The sequence below is a fragment of the Schistocerca americana genome, chromosome 5, assembly GCF_021461395.2.
Source record: "Schistocerca americana isolate TAMUIC-IGC-003095 chromosome 5, iqSchAmer2.1, whole genome shotgun sequence".
In the NCBI taxonomy this organism is placed as follows: domain Eukaryota; kingdom Metazoa; phylum Arthropoda; class Insecta; order Orthoptera; family Acrididae; genus Schistocerca; species Schistocerca americana.
The window spans coordinates 300,119,156-300,141,458 of record NC_060123.1 but is presented as its reverse complement, the minus strand read 5'-3'; the positions used below and the strand labels follow the sequence as shown (position 1 = coordinate 300,141,458).

Genomic DNA, 22,303 nt, shown 5'->3' with positions numbered 1-22,303 from the left:
GACACCTTAATTATGGGTTTTCAGTTTATATTTCGTTTCTGTAGCTCCAATAATGGAATGTTTTATCGTTTTGTAAATAGAGCTAAAAATCCTGTTTTTCTGACTAAAGTGTTTCTTTTCTCTAATACTGCTACACCTACAGCTATGAAATTTTAACTGCTATTTTATTGCAGCAAAGAAATCGTAAAAATACTGACACTGAAAAATTCGTCATTTTCTGACCTACACCAATGAAATTTTTACTGCCTTTTTATTGTGACATAGAAATCATACATTTTTAACTACTCATTTTGACGCCTCTCAAACAAAATTTTTCCTCTATAATTCAGTGGCAGAAACTATTAGTTTTGCTCTGCTACAACTCCCAATTGATAACAATTAGACCCATTTTGATTGCCGTTCCAGTTCAAACAAGACACGGAAAAAACAAATGCGTGGTCATTATGCGTGTAAGTGTTGACAATCCGTAGTAATCGTGGAACTAAACTGTCCAATTTTGCCACTGAAATCACAGGAGAAAAAATTTTCTTATTGTTTTATCCATTTTGGTTGGCGAACAAGGCAGCTCTTTTCTTAAAATACACTGCAGGAAATAGTGCAACCAACCACAAGTTTTGTTGAAATGATTTTGTTATGCCGTTACCAGTTTCGGGCCTGAGACCATCGTCAAATGGTAGCGTTAACTTCTCTTACATTATGTTATCCGGAAAAGCCGTCCTGTACCTGGCAATAGGCTGAGGCCCGAAATGAATAATCGTATAATACACTGAAACGCCAAAGAAACTAGTACCGGCATGCATATTCAAATACAGAGATATGTGAAGAGGTAGGACACGGCGCTGCGGTCGGCAACGCCTATATAAGACAAGTGTCTGGCGCAGTTGTTAGATCGGTTACTGCTATGACCATTTCACGAATATACCGTGAATATCAGGAATCCGGTAACACACGAAATCTCCGACATCGCTGCGGCCGGAAAAAAGATCCTGCACGAACAGGACCAACGACGACTGAAGAGAAGTGTTCGACGTGACAGAAGTGCAACCCTTCCACAAATTGCTGTAGGTTTCAATGCCAGGCTATCAACAAGTGTCAGCGTGCGAACCATTCAACGAAACATTATCGATGTGGGCTTTCGGAGGCAAAGGCCCACTCGTGTAGCCTTGGTGATTGCACGACACAAAGCTTTACGCCTCGCCTGAGCCCGTCAACACTGACATTGGACTGTAGATAACTTGAAACATATTGAGTGGTTGGATGAGTCTCGTTTCAAGTCGTATCGAGCGGATGAACGTGTATGGATATGGAGACAACCTCATGAATCCATGCACCCTGCATGTCAGCAGGGGACTGTTCAAGCTGGTGGAGACTGTAATGGCGTGGGGTGTGTGCGTTTGGAGTGATATGGGACCCATGATAGGTCTAGATACGACTCTGATGGATGACACGTACGTAAGCATCGTGTCTGATCACCTGCATCCAGTCATGTCCACTGTGTATTCCGACGAACCTGGGCAGTGTCCAGCCGGACAATGCGGTAACCCACACGTCCAGAATTGCTACATAGTGCCTCCAGGAACACTCTTCTGAGCTTAAACACTTCCGCCGGCCACTAAACTCCCTAGATATGAACATTATGGAGCATATCTGGGATGCCTTGCAACGTGCTGTTCACAAGCGATCTCCACCCTTCGTATTGTGACGGATTTATGGACAGCCTTGCAGGATTCATGGTGTCAGTTCGCTCCAGCACTACTTTAGACATTAGTCGAGTCCGTGCCAAGTCGTATTGCGGCAGTCTTGCGTGCCCGCGGTGGCCCTACACGATATTAGACAGGTGTTCCAGTTTCTTTAGCTCTTCAGTGTGAAATCATTTCCAGAAAACATGTGGCTAGTTACAGTATTTCCTACAGTGTAATTTCAAAATAATCTTGTTTAACACGTAACCCAATCAGTAAGAATTTTTTTCCCTATGTTGTATTATTATTATTGTGCTATGGTGTAACGAAGCGGCATTTAACTTTTAATAGCAGCAGAACTAGCGGTTTTAGAAAAAGAAAAAATGTAGTCGGGAAAACAAGATTTTTTTTAGCTGTGTCTACAAAACGTTAAATCTCCAAAAGTATTAGAACTACAACAGTGAAATTTTAAATATAAACTTGTAATTCAGATCTCTATCAGCATCATGTAAAACATATGTAAAACATTGACTGAAATATTGTTTCTTAGGTGACACGTGGGGATTGAACGAATTTTAGATGTGTCCCTAAACTTTCTGCAAGCACTATACTGATACACTTGACGAACTAAAACAGGAAATATTTTTAATTATTTTTAATGGCTCTGAGCACTATGGGACTTAACATCTGATGTCATCAGTCCCCTAGAAGTTAGAACTACTTAAACCTAACTAACCTAAGGACATCACACAGATCCGTGCTTCTCGGCCACAGCGGCCGGCGTGTATGTGTCTGACTAGCAGTTATTCCTCGCCAGGTGATACTGCTGTGACCTGGATAGGTTTATATCGACAGTAGGTCGGTGATTATAATGTTCTGGCTGATGAGTGTAGTTGCTTCTACACACACAGTGTGAGCCAAGTCGGTTGGACCGGTCCCGCGGCCTCACATTGTTAGATGTTAGCGTGAAGCGTGCTGAAGCAACTCAAATGTAGGTTGGTTGGTTGCTTCCTTCTTTCTGGGAAGGGGACGAAATAGCGAGGTCATCGCTCCCGTCGGATTAGGGACATATGGGGAAGGAAAATGGCCTTGCCCTTTCAAAGGCATTTGCCTGAAGCGATTTAGGGAGATCACGGAAAACCTAAATTACGACGGTCGGACGCGGGTTTGAACCGTCGTCCTCCCAAATGAGTGTCCAGTGTGCTAACCACTGCGCCAGCTCGCTCTGTCCAAATATAGGAAAGAGGCAGCGGTTCGTACATACTTTCGGTCGTAATGCGTGACTTTTTCGTAAGTATGTGGCTTTAGACACGTCAGTTGTTCTAATTCGGCATTAGAAAAAAGGTACGTCTTAGTGAGACTACGCGCACGTCGCACCCGCCGCTGAGATGGCGCCTGCACGTTGAGTCACAGGTAGTAGGCTGGCAGCGAGGGCACTGGCGGCCTCGGCAAACAGCTGGCGGCCAGAGGGCGTCCCTCTTTATCCTGCACAGATGGACGCAAATAAGCCGGGCGGCAGCGGAGGGAGGGCCACCCCGGCCGTATCGCGTGTTGTGTATCTGAAACATTATCTGCTAATGTCCCCCACCCCTGCAGACTTCTTGCCGGCGCTTCCTGCCGCCCCCTAATGGCCCGCTACCATTACCAATAGAATAGTGGGCTGATCGTTTGTGCCGGGGATGTCGTTGCGATAATCTGCGGCGTCCAAGTGCGCATACTGCGCCGCAGAGGGGATGCCCGGCTGCCGATGTTGTCGCCAGATAGGGCCCGGTCGCCCGACCGTCCTAGTCTGTCGGTCACGGCTGCGTACTGTGCCGTCAGGGGACGCTGAAGGCAAAACGTTATGAGACAAAACGGCCAGAAGGACAACGGAGCTGCTGGGTTGGCAGAACTTCACCGGGAAACATCACACTTAAGAGTATAAAGAAAGGAATCGTCAGTCTGGATGTCATTTCGTAAATTGTACAGAAATGAAGTTGCTGTTGTTCCAAATTTAAATGTTAAATACTAGCCTGTCTGTTGTCGTTGTGTTCAGTGCGGAGGCTGTTTTGATGCTACCCTCCATGCAAACGCTTTCCTCCAGTAATATTCGTTGATGCATCATATCAACCGGTACCGTCACCCCAATGTGTATTTTATATCCTCGTAGTCCGTTACCTTATTGCCCAAACAGCAAAACTCGTTTACTCTTTGTGGTCTCTCCTTCATTTATGAAACTAAATAACTGTTAATCGGCTGTTACCGAGTTCTTTCTCTTTTTTGTTGGCCCTACAGGGTGATTCAGATGCCTGTACCGATGTCGTTTTATGTAACCAGCAACGTTGTATCTGGCCTTCAAAAATATCGCGCGAAGATTTTCATATTCTCTCGCTCGCTAAGTGCTGACTGTGTATCCTAAAAAATAAATGAACAGTGCCTTTTGTATGAAATTTAACATATTTAAATTTTGTACTGGGCTATGTTTTCGATAGGGGCCATAATTTTCTAGTTATTCAAAGAAAACTTCCAAAAGTGACCTTCAGACACAACCCCACTCCCACACTAAGCCTCCATCGGTCGGGATTTCTAACACACTACTGGCCATTAAAATTACTACACCAAGAATAAATGCAGATAATAAACGGCTATTCATTGGAAAAATATACTATACTAGATCTGCCATGTGATTACATTTTTACGCAGTTTGGGTGCATAGATCCTGAGAAATCAGTACCCAGAACAACCACTTCTGGCCGCAATAACGGCCTTGATACGCGTGGGTATCGCGTCAAACAGAGCTTGGATGGCGTGTACAGGTACAGCTGCCCATGCAGCTTCAACACGATACCACAGTTCATCAAGAGTAGTGACTGGCGAATTGTGACGAGCCAGTTGCTCAGTCATCATTGACCATACGTTTTCAGTTGGTGAGAGATCTGGAGAATGTGCTGGCCAGGGCAGCAGTCGAGCATTTTCTGTATCCAGAAAGGCCTGTACAGGACCTGCAACATGCGGTCGTGCATTATCCTGCTGAAATGTAGGGTTTCGGAGGGATCGAATGAAGGGTAGAGCCAGGGGTCGTAACACATCTGAAATGTAACGTCCACTGTTCAAAGTGCCGTCAATGCGAACAAGAGGTGACCGAGACGTCTAACCAATGGCACCCCATACCATCAAGCCGGGTGATGACGAATACACGCTTCCAGTGTTCGTTCACCGCGATGTCGCCAAACACTGATGCGACCATCACGATGCTGTAAACAGAACCTGGATTCATCCGAAAAAATGACGTTTTGCCATTCGTGCACCCAGGTTCGTCGTTAAGTACACCATCGCAGTCGTGATGCAGCGTCGCCGGCCGCGGTGGTCTAGCGGTTCAAGGCGCTCAGTCCAGAGCCGCGCGACTGCTACGGTCGCAGGTTCGAATCCTGCCTCGGGCATGGATGTGTGTGATGTCCTTAGGTTAGTTAGGTTTAAGTAGTTCTAAGTTCTAGGGGACTGATGACCACAGATGTTAAGTCCCATAGTGCTCAGAGCCATTTGAACCATTTGAACCATGCAGCGTCAAGGGTAACTGCAGCCATGGTCTCTGAGATGATAGTCCATGCTGCTGCAAACCTCGTCGAACTGTTCGTGCAGATGGTTGTTGTCTTGCAAACGTCCCCATCTGTTGACTCAGGAATCGAGACGTGGCTGCACGATCCGTTACAGCCATGCGGATAAGATGCCTGTCATCTCGACTGCTAGTGATACGAGGCCGTTGGGATCCAGCACGGCGTTCCGTATTACCCTCCTGAACCCACCGATTCCATATTTCATTGGATCTCGACCAACGCGAGCAGCAATGTCGCGATACGATAAACCGCAATCGCGATAGGCTACAATCCGACCTTTATCAAAGTCGGAAACTTAATGGTACGCATTTCTCCTCCTTACACGAGGCATCACAACAACGTTTCACCAGGCAACGCCGGTCAACTGCTGTTTGTGTATGAGAAACCGGTTGGAAACTTTCGGTGGCTCTTTACTATTTGCTTTGTTTTACTATTACTCGCGTAACAACTAATATACGAGATAAAATATGTTGCTACGAAAAGAGCCCCGAAATACCTTTTAGTGATGCTGTGTTATGAATTTCTTTGGATCATTAATTTTCAACAAAACAAAATATATTATGTTCTTATTATTCTGGATCTGGCTTTCTATTAAAGGAACATGTTTTCGTTACTGTAACTCGCCATAAAGCTCAACATATCTTCCTTACTTTATAGTTATTGAAAAAGTTAATGAAATTACTTAGTTATCAATACTGATGTTACAGTAGGCAATGATTGTTCAACATCAAAATTTTGCAGTGGATTTTTGTTAACAGTGGAACACCAATAAGTACCAAGACTAACACGAGAACATGAGACTATTGTCATAGAAAAAGATGTTTTTACTATAAGGTTGGCCAGACCAGAACTACGCACAGCAAGATTCCTTTTATGTTATGAAGGTAAATTATCTTTTTGCACTGTTAATAATATATTATCAGCAGCCCGCGTCAACCTGTAAAACACATCGTAAAATCTGCTGCTCTGCTCTGCAATTCCGAAAGCTGAAAGAAATAATTTTAGTTCTCTATTACCTGCCCGCTTCTTTGCGGTATGATTGATTTCATTTAATGCAGATTGAATGCGCCGCGGCAGCGGCTCGTTCGTTCGTAGCGCAGCTCTGCACCACGAATAATATTTAAATAACTGAAAATGTCTTAAAGGGATGGGATAAAATACCAGGCAAGCTTATTACAAATCATAATGCAAGGTTTCACTAAGTAACTCTATTCAAAACATTTAAACAAATCAGGTTCTTACACACCTTTCCAAGGCTATGTCTAATGGCGTCCCTCTCACAATCTTGACAAAAGAATGCTACGCAAGCGTACAATATAACGACACAGGCTCTTTCTACTCACGTAACTCCAAGAAGACGACAGAGAAATTAATTTTCTATCTGTACTATTTATACTAGTCACATATTCTCATCTTTGTTTGATATTTAATAAGAATCGTCTGTGGCGGTTTCAGTACTGGCCGACACAGATATTATCTAAATAAAAAAAAACCCAGTAATAATTCAATACAAGAACAAAACATGACACATAATGCTTTCTCTTTATTACATAATATGTCTTTTACTAAGAGACGTTACAAAACTTTCCTCATGTCAGCACGTTGTAGGTGTCGCCACCGGCGCCAACCTTGTGTGAATGCTCTGAAAAGTTAATCATTTGCATATGGCAGCATCTTCTTCCTGTCGGTTAAATTTGGCGTCTGTAACACGTCATCTTCGTGGTGTAGCAATTTTAATGGCCAGTAGTGTATGTTGCTCAGGCAGTTCCTCCTAGTACTGTACAAAAATTTGCGACTACACAAATTATTTTCCACATTCGACATTTGTAGTCGTCATTGACAGATCTGATTACTCCGCCGGCGTAGTCGAGCACTTACAAATTGTAAAACAGATGTTTGTGTAAAATGTACGTAACAGCTTTGTGAATTTTAACAGCATAAAGTAAACAATTACACCGTTGCATTCGTCGAACCTTCGAGCTACGAATCTACTGTCCATGTAAGGGTTAAATTTAGATCGAACTCTCAAAGTAATTTGTTTTAGTGTAACGTTTACAAAAGTCGTTTTCGACGAACAACATACTAGAAATCCTGACTGGTGAGGGATGAATGTGGGGGTAGAGGCGTGTTTGAAGGCTCCTTTGTATTTTTTTTGTTTAATAGTTCGAAAACCGTGGCCTCCAGCGGAAACGTATCCCAGTACAAAATTTAGACACATCAAATTTCCTGTTTATTTCTTCTGTAGGACTAAGCTTCCGCACAGCCAGCGAGAGAATATGAAAATCTCAAGCGTGGTGTTTGAAGGCTAGCTATAACATTGCGGGACAGCCGAATCACCGTACATATCGCATTCCTAAGTGACAATTGTGTACAAGTCATTTTGCATTTCTGAACAATCATTCCTTCCAGGTGGTGTAATTTCACAAATTTTGAAGTATGTTATAAATATAATTATCGTTCGTTTGATTACCGAGCGAGATGGCACAGTGTTTAGCATATCGGGACTCGCATTCGTGAGGACGTTGGTTCAAATCTGCTTCCGACATCCAGATTTAAGTTTTTCGCGATTTTCCTAAATCGCTCCAGCAAATGCCAGGACGGTTCCTTGGCGGACGCATGACCAGTTTTATTCCCCATGTTTAAAAAATATCCAAGCTAATGACGTAGTTGTCGACGGGACGTTAAACTTCAGTCTTCCTTCCTTTTCTCTGTGTAATTCGCATCTTACGACTGATGATCTTGTCAAAATATCTATAAGTTAAATGTTCTGCCTACGATGACGTAATTACAACACCTCAGTAGGGTTTCAACAGCCTCTTAATGTCCCTAGCCCTCGTACTCGCAAACTTCATTGTTACTATTCCAATAATTGTCATGCTAATACTTTTTGGTACCGTGTCTATTGAATTCCAGCATGCTGCTACAAATCTCATATGGATATCGTATTTTTAACACTCTACCCAAACGTTACTTTGAATCTCACAGCACATAAATAAACTCACAGCTTTTTTGGTGCAAGGTAGAGTTAATGCAGATTAAATCGGAATAGTCATCTTCCACGCTCATAAATTTTGGCTATTGGTCTGGCTATGAAATGTGATTTCTTCGGCACGAAAGAATTGTTAATAGAGAGCGAGCGAGTATGCTGGTCCCCTAAACTTGTACGACCTGCTGGCGAACTTCTACAGGTGTGATTTTTCACATATTTCTTCGACTGGTCTGTGTTCTGACCTGTACTATTGAGCTATTGTAAATTAATTAAGTGATCTCAGAGACTCCTGAGATATTACGCCACAAAAGAAGTCAGAGGTATTCGAGCGCCGTTTTTGACTTACAATTGTTTGTGTATGTGTAGTAGTTGGGAATATACTGCATCATGAAATAACTCATTTATATTGCCCCTTTACTACGAGAAACACCAATAGCTAAATTTAGGGTATGTAGTGTATGTGGTGTATTCATGTCGCTTGGCAAGTCTTTGCAGAAACTGCGCGAGTTGCAAGAAGGTAACTCTTCCGCCGAATTTGTGTCAGCGATATCTTCCCAATTAAGACATCTGTCCTCTTTCGCTACTTTGGTAGCTTCCTTCTCCTTCTCTCACGCCTCGCCCACGAATTCAGCAATGCAGAGGATGTCTCTAACGAGTTGGCGTAGGTGTTACGACACCAGGCTCAAATTTGAAAGGAGATGGGTCTCGCTTTTGCTACAGTTGCGATAGGTAATTAGGCGTGAATGCCAAGGAGCAGTACTCAAGCGAATGGATATTTTGTTTTAATGCACGAGTATTGTTCAATAAATAATGCACCTCAATCTTTTCTCGAAACATATTTATAGTTAAGAGTTGTTGGCGACAATATCAACATCCGCTGTACGTGTATTATTTTTCTACATAGTTTGCATCGTTTTCTGTGGCCCTACACCAGCGTTGTGGAAGAGCATGTATTTCCTGTTGGTAAAAGTTCCTATCGTGTTATCGTAGGCATGTTTTCACTGCATGGATTAAACTCTCGTTATTTTCAAAGAGTGCCCCACTAGAGAATCCTTAAGTGCTCTAAACATGTGGGAGAACAAGGCCGCCGAGTTCCGTCTGTAGCGTGGATGAAGCAGTGATGTCCAGTATAATTTGGCGATGGGTTCCCGGGTTATGAGACGGCGTGCACTGTCGTGTCGGAGCAAGTGGATTCTTGTCAGACCGAAAATGTTACCGAGCGAGATAGCGCAGTGGTTAGCACACTGGACTCGCATTCGGGAGGACGATGCATCCGGCCATCCTGATGTTGGTTTTCCGTGATTTGCCTAAATCGTTTTAGAAAAATGCCGGGACAGTTCCTTTGGAAGGGCACAGCCGACTTCCCCTAATTCAATGGGACTGATGACCTTGCTATTTGGCCCCTTCCGAAAATCAACCAACCGAACTTGTCGGAAACGGTTCATTTGCGAGAATGACGCAATTACCGTCACAAAAGACTGTCATCATGACTTTGCCAACGGATGGAACTGCCTAAAATTTCTTGTCTTTTGGTAATTGTGGTTGGTGTCACGCCCGTGACTGCCCTTTTGTTTCTGAATCAAAGTGATGTACCTAGGTTTCATCACCTGTAACGATTCGTTTCAGAAAGGCGTCTTTATCGGTCTCAAACTGCTCGAACAGTTAAGATGAAATGGCTTTTCTTTTAATCTTGCGGTCTGTTTTGTGCATTCATGGAATTAATGCTGAGCACACTTCTAAATAACCGAGAACCACATTCACTGCACAGTGATCATCGACAGCCATAGAGCCAATTATCGAGATGTGACGCGCTGGTCTGCACTAAAAATGACATCCTCGCGAATCACCACGTCGGTAGCAGTGGATGCGACAGGGCGTCTCAAAAGAGGTCGACAACGGAGCTTAGTTTCTGCACTTCTTGACACTGTAACTCCCATTACCAATCGCTCAACAGCACTTCTATCAACTACATCATTACCAAACACTGCACATAACGTTTATGGACGTTCACCACGCTTTCTTTTTACGCAACGAAGAGTACAACTGCAGCACGTTGTTTTAACGAGTGTTTAGCTTGGACGCTATTTACATGGTATGTTAGGGCTCTGCCTGTAACGTAGCAAGTAATTACGAGATGACATTCGTTGCAGTAAGGCATGCAGCCGTTTGGTATGTTGGCTACAAGACGGCTACGTATTTTTTCCCTTTGCTCACAGTGCAGCTGACGGTGCATGCCGTGAGAACTGCATAGAATAGCATTCAGTCGGTACGAAAATTCAGACCCTCTACGAATCTAAATTATCCATATTAGTTATTATTCGATTTTGTTAAAATTTGTAACACAGCCTTTTGTTATTAATGGAATGATGCTGTCAAAATTTTAGATTTTTATTTGTTATAGTTCCGGAGATAATGAAAATTACCGAGAAGTCCTGAAACTGACGCTTTAAAACCCAGTTAGGAGCAATAACAAATTGACTTTCATTATCATTTGAAGCCATTACAAAATCATCAGTGCATAAAATCAATTAATTAGAAATTTCTTTTCAAAACTGTAGTTACTTTATATTACGTAATACAAAAATCGCTCAGAATTATTATTTGCTTATAATTTTGCTATGTGAGTGCATGAGAATGAGAGAGTGGATGCAGGACATACGTTAAAACTTAATATGTCATTTTATGTAAGACCTTGTACAAACGAAAGTTATGGTGAACCACGATTCAGATGACGTATGTCGGTGAGAGCTTGCTTTTGTATAAAAGCAGCTAGAATGAAAGTTAGAGGCGGAATAAGTTTATCAATTTGGAGAATATTTTTAACTTCGCTTATTTTGATTAAACAATATATTAGAAATTCAAGTTTTAATGACATTAATTACTATCAGATTAGTGATTGGATAAGGCAAGTTTTGCCGCGAGAATGACCTGGAAGGAACATTCTTATTGGTCGTTTAGATCAACAGCTAATCAGAATTAACCTGTTCCTGCGCGAATATAGGGGAGTTGGTAGAGAGTAGAGGAGCTCGAGATAGTCGCTTGCTAACCGGCCAACGGATAACACCATATTAGATAGCTCCGTAAAAATAGTCTGTAAGATGAAGAACTAGTGAGTTCCTTTCGGTTAGAACGTATCGTGACCGAAGTGACTGGAGTTACGAACATTTTAATGAAAGTTTAGTGTTTCTGAATTAAATAATTGGAGATTTATGAGCGTTTGAACTTTCCGCGTGGCATATTTCGTGCTCTGTACGAAATACTTTGGCGAGCACTTCTTACTAAGAAGTCCACTGAAACGACCGAATGTTTAACTCACGAAGAGTGGTGAATCTGTGGCTATTAGATCGTGAAAATTAGTCGGGTCGGACTTGCAAAAATACTGACTGCTTTCCGGATGGAAATGTGTTCTACAGACAGTGAATTTTGAAGGATAATGTTTACCATATTAAATAAGGACTTGATAGCCATTTCACGTGTTTCCGTATGAATAAAAAGCAGATTCAGTCTCAATTTTAAGTGCTTTTTGCAAGTAGACTGCATCCTCCGAACGTTCGATTTTTTTAAATATGAACTTTAAGAAACTTGACTTTCAATTCGAATTACACGGCCTCTGTGTGGTAGGTATCAGGTAGTGGTTTCATCAACGCTGTTTTACACAGCCTATCACGTATCTGCTACTACAGAGTAAAGGGACGTCGGAAGAAAGGAATATCGAGGTAGGTGGACTTTAGATGATTCAGAGAGAGAACGAAGACGACCGACCCCGCTCCGCCGCATGCCGTCTGTTGGAATTGTTCGAATTACATATTTACTGGAGAAACATCGCGTTTGAAGCACCGAATGCTGTCCTTTGTAACAGCGGGCGTTGAAACGAAATTTGGGACATTATTTGTTGACTTACCCTATTATGTTGAAAGTTATACATGTAAGTCGAAAATGTAAATTGCGTAGATGTGCTACTAATTAAAATCAAATGGATATGACACAGTCAAGGCAATCGAAATACACATTGGTAATGAAACTATCCTCTTATCTTGATTAGGCAGTCGTATCCGTTCATAAATCAGTCCTCCCTACATAGTCGTTTGCTTCCGCATATGTTATAGAATCCGTGACACTTGTGTTACCCTTGATGTTTTCCTTTTTGCTTTACAGGAGCGTTGATGAAGCTCTTGGCACTCGTCCTTACCCACGCAGCGTCGCCTGAGGACGGCCCTAAAGATGACGTCACAGTCCGAATACAGGATGTTATCAGGTGAGTTTCTACAAATCACGTTGGTTCACGACACAGTGCTACGAGATTCTTCAGATGTGTAGAGAAGCAGTTTCCCTTATTACATGAATCGTATACTGTACTTTCAGAATTATTCAGAAAGATAGATATTCCGCTTATATCCTATAGATATGGCACCGATATCAGGCAACGTTCCATTCAGTGTAGTCAGCATAACAGTCCAAACATTTGTTACTTTCGTACATCAAACACTGGTACCTACATACAAGACACCTATGGCGAGACAAAACCTATTTTATCGTAGATATATTGAATATACGTAAGTATAGCTTATGGATCGCATGCGGCCCATCTTATTTCTCAAAGACCTGAGGAGATGAAGATGAGTGAGTGCTATCTAGGAAGATCCATAAAGGCCAGTACGTTGCGATGCTTCAGATGACAGGTGCTAGGCCCATCGCGAAGACGAACCGACGCCACCCAACCATTCTCTTACACCACTGGTAACCTTCATTTCTTCCACCACTGAAGAACTGAGGTGGAAGGTGACTCACACGAGGTATGTATGTTCAACACGGCGTCATGACGTGCTATGTAGACTAGAAGTTTTGTTCTGCAGAGAGGTCCGATGTATTGGTGAATCGGATGTAACGAATGTTAGGACAAGCACGGTGGTAATGTAGAAAACTAATAAGTACCAATGTTTCGTGTGGTCTGTCGCTATCAGTTCACCTGCCAGATTGAAACACATTGTATGTGCAGTTATTATTGTGGCATAGTTCTTGAAATATCACCTTTTGGTCAGGGGCCAAGTCGTGAAAATTAGTACTTGGCTATTTAAACAATTTAAGCACGTGTAATGGGAGAGCTGAGTCATTTAGAAATAAATAAATGGGCATTTACAAGGCCTGTGGTTTCTGCTTGTTTGCATCCGTTCGTTGTTGTTGAATAATCTGATCTCTGCGAGTGTCAAACTTCTATGTGTCGTTCATGTCGTGCCATACCTGCAGGACATCAGTGGAAAAAGACAGATATTATTCGGAGACTATTGACTTTGCACTGGAGTCACTTCACTGGTGTTACTTCATGAGCATTCCTTAAGCATGCGAGAGTAATATTCTGTTATCCAGAAATTGCAACATTGAATAGACCAGTAGCAAGTTCAAGTGTTTTGGGGGATGGTCATAATTAAATGAGCAAATTGATTGGTATGCAACATCCTAATGGCACCATGAATTTTGTGTGTATAATATACACTTACAATAATTATACTATGCAATGATTGGTTGATGTTTAGTATTTTAATTCCCAGAGCATGGAAAGCTCGTTTTTAAGTAGTGGTTAAATCTTTTGATTAGTTTAACTTCTTTCATCGAATCTCAGCAGACTTTAGACGAATCCCTAGATTTCACCAACGAAGACTCTTGCGAATCTGTTCTTGAAAGATATACCATAATGATTTTAATCATTAGATTTAGCAAAGTTTGCAACCCGTCTTTCAAATAGAGCTCGCTTTCTTCTTGTCACTCATCCTGTGCCACGAGTCTCTAGTAGGTGCAGAAGTAGGTAAAGCGTTCGTAAAACACGTACACTGAGAGCTGGGTGGTTGGTTGAGTCTGTAATTGTCCGCCGCTGTGGCCGAGCAGTTCTGGGCGCTTCAGTCCGGAACCGCGCTGCTGCTACGGTCGCAGGTTCGAATCCTGCCTCGTGTGTGGATGTGTGTGATGTCCTTAGGTTAGTTAGGTTTAAGTAGTTCTAAGTCTAGGGGACTGATGACCTCAGATGTGAAGTCCCATAGTGCTTAGAGCCATTTGAACCATTTGAGTTTGTAATTCCCTCCACAACAGTTTGGCGAAAGAGAGACAGCCAGAGAGAGAGAGAGAGAGAGAGAGAGAGAGAGAGAGAGAGAGAGAGAGAGAATATAAGCGTACCATTCACTGAGAGTTGTTTCCAGCACGTACACCAAGTATATGCTTGTTGCCAGTGCAGCGGTGTGAAACATTAGTCTTTGCTCACCGTGCGAGGGAGGTGGCGCAATGGTGAGACACTGGACTCGTATCCGGGAGGACGGTAGTTCAAATGCCCGTGCGGCCATCATAATTTAGGTTTTCTGTGATATCCCTAAATTGATTAAGCTGAGTGCTGAGATGGCTATATTCCAAAGGACATGGCTATTCCCTTCCCCGTCTTTCCCGAATCCGTGCTTCAGCTCAGTTTCAGGTCACCTCGTTGTCGAAGAGAAGGAGACCCAAATATTCCATCCATCTTCTGATCCTCTGGTTTTTCACCTCGAACTGCAACTGCCGAAACCCGTCAGGTGATAGTTAACTGTTATGTGTATGTTTTACAGCTGCAGTTTGCAAATCCATTTCATATTCAGCCTAGAGTGTTTCTGTGTATAAAGTAAAATAGCAACGTATTGGTGTTATAAAATGGAACTCACCTTGACTGACCACTCCAACGCTCTGATCTCAGCCCGGATTAGCAAGTTTGGAAAGAATTACAAAGGGCGATATCCCTGTCGATGCGTCAGTGACTGCATCTACCACGGGAACTCCACCCAAAACGTCTGGCATCCGTGTATCTGACAGGAAGAGTCGTGACCTCATCATAGGTGACCTCAGATGTCATGATTACTGGTTGCAGAACCAGTCAGAATGAGAATACGGACTGTATAATTTATTGCTTTGAAAGTCTGTCTGTGCTAGATTGAAAATAGTAAATAATATGCTTTTCCAAATCCTCTGGATGGTTTGATGCGGCTAGCCACGATGTTTCTCTCCTGCGCTAATCTCTTCATCTCAGTGTGGCACCTGTTCCAAAGTCCTCAATTATTTATTGTTCAAACTGTATCTCAGTCTTCATGTAAAATTTTACGCTTTATGCCTCCCTGTAGTACTGTGCAAGTTATTCCCTGATTTCTCAAAACCTATCTTTTCTTGCTGTCCCGTCATCTAGTTAGATTTTCAGCATCCTTTTGTACCACCATATCTCAAACTCTTCGATTTACATCCCCCCCCCCCCCTACCCACAGTCCATGATTCACTTCCAAGCAGTGCTATTGCAGTCGTATCTTTTCCGAAATTGCTCTCAAACTGAGACGTATATTTATACTAGTACAATTAATGTTGTGAGGAATGCTCACTCTACCTGTGCTAATATGCTTCTTATGTCCTCCTTGCTTTGTCCGTCATGTACTATTTTGCTTCCTAGATAAAAGAATTCCTCCACTTCGTCTACTACGTGGTTCCCAATTTCATTGAATTTGTCTCTTATCATTTTTGCTACCCCTAAATTCTTGACGCTTTTCTTTGATTTGTTTTGACTCCATATTCTATGCTTAATGAACTGTTCACTCCATGCGATGGGTCCTTTAAATTTACATAGCTTTCACAGAAGCAGATATAATTGATAATCTTTCACCCTGACTTTTAGTGGCATTTCCTAATTTGTCTCTTTGATGTACAAGGTTGAATAATAGGGGAGAAAGAGTGTACTCTGCCTTAATTAGGGCACTTCTCTTTTCTTATTCCAATCTTATGATTCCCTCTTGGTTTCTGTAGGTTTCATGTATTAACTGTCTCTTCCAATGGCGTACATCTATTATTCAGAGGATTTCAAACGTCATGCACCACGTTAAGTTGTCGAACGCTTTTTATTGGTCAGCATTCAGCAGAGCATATGGAAGTGTTTTGACTTGGAACTTAATTATTGCTTTTAAGCTTAAAGTTAGGACTGCCCCTCTGGTTGGTGGTTTCAACTTTCGTATGGGTAAACTGCCCATAATGTAACCGACTCGCAATTTTCTTTATAATTTCTTTTATATAATTCTGATCTGCAGATTGGATGCACGAACCTGTCAAGCTGATTGTACGATCGACCTCGCATTTAACTGCCATTTCTACTTTTGTGTGGACCAGTTTCTTTCGACAGTCTCACGGATTATGCGTACTAACTTGAAAAATTGTTTGTTTGACCCTTCCTCCAATGATTTTCGAAATTCCGAAGGAATGTTATACCTCCCATCCGCCTAGTTCGATTGCAAGTCTTCCAAAATCTCTGTCAAAGTTTACAGTGCACAGGTTGTAAATGATTATGACAAGCAAGACTTAAGCATAATAAACACACCATCATAGGATTTGTCGATTTAAGAAAGCGTTCGACAATGTAAAATAGTGCAAGTTCTAGAAATTTTCGGGAAAATAGAGTAAGCTAGGCCTATCGAGAGAGACGGGTAGTATGCAGTGTGTACAAAAACCACGAGGGAACACAAGTGATGAAATACCAAGAATGAAGCATTCGAATTAAAAGTGGCGTAAGACAGGGATGCAGACTTTCGCTTCTACTGTTCAATTTCTGTATCAAGAATCAATGGCGGAAATAAAAGAAAGGTGCGAGAGTGGAAATAAAATTCAAGGTAAAAATGGAAATGTCCTGTGACGAGGGACTCCCGTCGGGTAGACCGTACGCCTGGTGCAAGTCTCTCGATTTGACGCCACTTCGTCGACTTGCGTGTCGAAAATTCAAGGTGAAAGGCTATCAGTGATAAGATGTGCAGTTTACATTGCTGTCATCAGTGCAACTGAGGAAGAACCACGTGATACGTTAAATAGAATGAAGAGTAAACCGAGAGACGAAACTAATAAAGAGTATCAGAAATGAGATTTACGAAAACCTACCATAAAAATTGAGGCTTACGAAGTAGAAAAAATGAAGGAATTTCGATATTTAGGAAGTAAAGTAACACATATCAGACGAAGCAAGGACGACATAAGAAGCAGATTAGCACATGCAAAGAGCGCATTCCTGGCCAGAATAGTCATCTAGTGTCAGAAACTAGCCTCATTTGCAGGAAGAAATTTTTTAGAGTGCACGTATGGAACATAGCATTGTATTTTGTGAATCTTAGACGGAGCCGGCCGCTGTGACCGAGCGCTTCTAGGCGCTTCAGTTCAGAACCGCGCTGCTGCTACGGTCGCAGGTTCGAATCCTGCCTCGGGCATGGATGTGTGTGATGTCCTTAGGTTAGTTAGGTTTAAGTAGTTCTAAGTCTATGTGACTGATGACCTCAGGTTAAGTCCCATAGTGCTTAGAGCCATTTGAACCATAGACGGGGGAAAACTGGAAGAGAAGATAATCGAGGCGTTTTATATACGTGCTATAGGATGACGGTGAAAAGTAGGACGACTGATAAGAACTGAGATGGTTCTGTGCAGATTCAGCGAGGAGAGGAACGTGTGGAAAAGATTGGGAAAAAGAACGGACAAGATGGTACGGTATGCGGTAAGATGTTAGGAAATAACTACTGTAGTAGTTGAGGGAGCTGTAGAGAGCAGAACTGTAGGGGAAGCCAGAGATCGGAATACAGGGTGTTTTAAACCTTTTGGGTCAAATTGAAACAGGTGATAGTGGGTCCACAACGAATTACATTGAGGTGGGACCCAATGGCCGTAAATGTATATTATGTTAAAGACATACACAGCATATAGCGCAAACAACCACGTAGCTAATAGTAATTGTTCAAAGTGACAACCGCCAGTCTGAATGCAGGTATAGCATCGGCGCATGAAGTTCTGCCGCACTCTCTCAAAGATCTCTGATGTCTCTTGTACCAGGATACAGGCAGCTTGGAACCTAGCAAGCAGGTCTTCATCCGTTTTTACGCGCCAAAGAAACTGGTATAGGCACTCGTATTCAAATACAGAGAGAAGTTTGTAACCAGGCAGAATACAGCGCTGCGGTCGGCAATGCGTATATAAGAAAACAAGTGTCTGGCGCAGTTGTTAGATCGGTTACTGCTGCTACAATGGCAGGTTATTAAGACTTATGTGAGTTTGAACGTGGTGTTATAGTCGGCGATGGGAAACAGAGTCTCCGAGGTAGCGACGAAGTGGGGATTTTCCCGTACGGCGTACCTTGAATATCAGTAATCTGGTAAAACATCAAATGTCCGATATCGCTGCGGCCGGAGAAAGATCCTGCAAGAACGAGACCAACGACGACGGAAGAGAAGCGTTTAACGTGACAGAAGTGCAACCCTTCCACAAATTGGTGCGTACTTCAGTGCTGCGCCATCAAGTGTCAGCGAGCCAATCATTCAACGAAACATCATCGATATGGGCTTTCGGAGGCAAAGGCCCACTCGTGTACCCTTGGTGATTGCACGACATAAAGCTTTACCCCTCGCCTGAGCCCATCGACATCGACATAGGACTGTTGATGACTGGAAACATATTGAGTGGTGGGATGAGTCTCGTTTCAAGTTGTAGATGGACGTGTACGGATATGGAGACAACCTCTTGAATCCTTGCCTCCTGAATGTGAGCAGGGGATTGTTCAAGCTGGTGGAGGCTCTGTAATAGTGTGGGGTGTGTGCGTTTGGAGTGCTATGGGACGCGTGATAAATCGAGATACGACTCTGACAGATCGTGTCTGATCACCTGCATCCATTCATGTCCACTATGCATTCCGACGAATTGGAGCAGTTACAGCAGGACAACGGGACACCCCACACGTCCAGAATTGCTACAGAGTGCCTACAGGAACACATTTTTGAGTTTAAACACTTCCACTGGCCACTAACTCCCTAGATATGAACATTATGGAGCATATCTGGGATGCCTTCCAACGTGTTCTTCAGAAGAGATCTCCACCGCTCGTTGTTGTTGTTGTGGTCTTCAGTCCAGAGACTGGTTTGGTGGAGCTCTCCATGCTACTCTATCCTGTTCAAGCTTCTTCATTTCCAAGTAATTTCTGCATCCGACATACTTCTGAATCTGCTTAGTGTATTCATCTCTTGGTCTCCCTCTACGGTTTTTACCCTCCACGCTGCCCTCCAATACTAGATTGGTGATCCCTTGATGCCTCGGAACATGTCGTACCAACCAATCCCTTCTTCTAGACAAATTGTTCCACAAATTCCACTTCTTCCCAATTCTGTTCAGTACCTCCTCAATAGTTACATGATTACCCATCTAAGCTTCAACGTTCTTTTATAGCTCCACATTTCGAAAGCTTCTATTCTCTTGTTGTCTAAACTATTTATCGTCTACGTTTCACATCCATATATGGCTACACTCCATACAAATACACTCCTGGAAATTGAAATAAGAACACCGTGAATTCATTGTCCCAGGAAGGGGAAACTTTATTGACACATTCCTGGGGTCAGATACATCACATGATCACACTGACAGAACCACAGGCACATAGACACAGGCAACAGAGCATGCACAATGTCGGCACTAGTACAGTGTATATCCACCTTTCGCAGCAATGCAGGCTGCTATTCTCCCATGGAGACGATCGTAGAGATGCTGGATGTAGTCCTGTGGAACGGCTTGCCATGCCATTTCCACCTGGCGCCTCAGTTGGACCAGCGTTCGTGCTGGACGTGCAGACCACGTGAGACGACGCTTCATCCAGTCCCAAACATGCTCAATGGGGGACAGATCCGGAGATCTTGCTGGCCAGGGTAGTTGACTTACACCTTCTAGAGCACGTTGGGTGGCACGGGATACATGCGGACGTGCATTGTCCTGTTGGAACAGCAAGCTCCCTTGCCGGTCTAGGAATGGTAGAACGATGGGTTCGATGACGGTTTGGATGTACCGTGCACTATTCAGTGTCCCCTCGACGATCACCAGTGGTGTACGGCCAGTGTAGGAGATCGCTCCCCACACCATGATGCCGGGTGTTGGCCCTGTGTGCCTCGGTCGTATGCAGTCCTGATTGTGGCGCTCACCTGCACGGCGCCAAACACGCATACGACCATCATTGGCACCAAGGCAGAAGCGACTCTCATCGCTGAAGACGACACGTCTCCATTCGTCCCTCCATTCACGCCTGTCGCGACACCACTGGAGGCGGGCTGCACGATGTTGGGGCGTGAGCGGAAGACGGCCTAACGGTGTGCGGGACCGTAGCCCAGCTTCATGGAGACGGTTGCGAATGGTCCTCGCCGATACCCCAGGAGCAACAGTGTCCCTAATTTGCTGGGAAGTGGCGGTGCGGTCCCCTACGGCACTGCGTAGGATCCTACGGTCTTGGCGTGCATCCGTGCGTCGCTGCGGTCCGGTCCCAGGTCGACGGGCACGTGCACCTTCCGCCGACCACTGGCGACAACATCGATATACTGTGGAGACCTCACGCCCCACGTGTTGAGCAATTCGGTGGTACGTCCACCCGGCCTCCCGCATGCCCACTATACGCCCTCGCTCAAAGTCCGTCAACTGCACATACGGTTCACGTCCACGCTGTCGCGGCATGCTACCAGTGTTAAAGACTGCGATGGAGCTCCGTATGCCACGGCAAACTGGCTGACACTGACGGCGGCGGTGCACAAATGCTGCGCAGCTAGAGCCATTCGACGGCCAACACCGCGGTTCCTGGTGTGTCCGCTGTGCCGTGCGTGTGATCATTGCTTGTACAGCCCTCTCGCAGTGTCCGGAGCAAGTATGGTGGGTCTGACACACCGGTGTCAATGTGTTCTTTTTTCCATTTCCAGGAGTGTACATTGAGAAAAGACTTCCTGACACTTAAATCTATACTCGATGTTAACAAATTTCTCTTTTCATAAACGCTTACCTAGCCATTGGCAGTCTGCATTTTATATCCTCCCAACTTCGACCATCATCAGTTACTTTGCTCGCCAAATAGTAAAACTCCTTTACTACTTTAAGTGTCTCATTTCCTAATCTAATTCCCTCAGTATCACCTGATTTAGTTAGACTACATTCAGTTATCCTCGTTTTGCTGTAGTTGATATTAATCTTATAGCCTCATTTCAAGACACTGTCCATTCCATTCAACTGCTCTTCCGGGTCCTTTGCTGTCTCTGACAGAATTGCAATGTCATCAGCGAAGCTCAAAGTTTTTATTTCTTCTCCATGGATTTTAATTCCTACTCCAAATTTTTCTTATGTTTCCTTTACTGCTTGCTCTATGTATAGATTGAATAACATCGGGGATAGGCTACAACGCTGTCTCACTCCTTTCCCAACCACTGTTTCCCTTTCATGCTCCTCGACTCTTATAACTGCCATCTGGTTTCTGTACAAATTGTAAATAGCCCTTCACTTCCTGTATTTGACCCCTGCCACCTTCAGAATTTGAAAGAGAGTATTCCACCCAACATTGTCAAAAGGTTTCTTTAAGTCTACAAATGCTAGAAACGTTTGTTTGCCTTTTCTAAATCTATCTTCTAAGGTAAGTCGTAGGGTCAGTATTGCCTCACGTGTTCCAACATTTCTACGGTATCCAAACTGAGCTTCCCCAAGGGCTGCTTCTTCCAGTTTTTCCATTCGTCTGTAATGAATTCGTGTCAGTATTTTGCAGCCGTGACTTATTAAACTGATAGTTCGGTAATTTTCACACCTTTCAACAGCTGCTTTCTTTAGTACTGGAATTATTATAGTCTTCTTCAAGTCTGAGGGTGTTTCGCCTGTCTCATACATCTTGCTCACCAGAAGGTAGCGTTTTATCAGGGCTGGCTCTCCTAAGGCTATCAGTAGTTCTAAAGGAATGTTATCCACTCCTGGGGCCTTGTTTTGGCTTAGATCTTTCAGTGCTCTCTCAAATTCTTCACGCAGTATCATGTCTCCCATTTCATCTTCACCTACGTCCTCTTCCATTTCCATAATATTGCCCTTAAGTACATCGCCCTTGTATAGACCCTCTATATACTCCTTCCACCTTTCTGCTTTCCCTTCTTTGCTTAGAACTGGTTTTCCATATACAGGTGCTTCTCTTTTCTCCAAAGGTCTCTTTAATTTTCCTGTAGGCAGGATCTATCTTACCCCTAGTGATA

The 22,303-nt window shown here is 43.5% G+C and overlaps 1 protein-coding gene across 5 annotated transcripts in view; it reads left to right on the top strand.

Moving 5' to 3' along the window:
* The window catches only part of LOC124615778 (S phase cyclin A-associated protein in the endoplasmic reticulum), a 590,398-nt gene that overhangs the window by 262,390 nt on the left and 305,705 nt on the right, over window positions 1–22,303 (top strand). For all 5 annotated transcript variants that reach the window (XM_047143880.1, XM_047143883.1, XM_047143882.1 and 2 more), the window contains one exon: window positions 12,417–12,516. In XM_047143880.1, coding sequence (XP_046999836.1) covers window positions 12,417–12,516 — 100 coding nt within the window. The remainder of the gene's footprint in view (window positions 1–12,416; window positions 12,517–22,303) is intronic.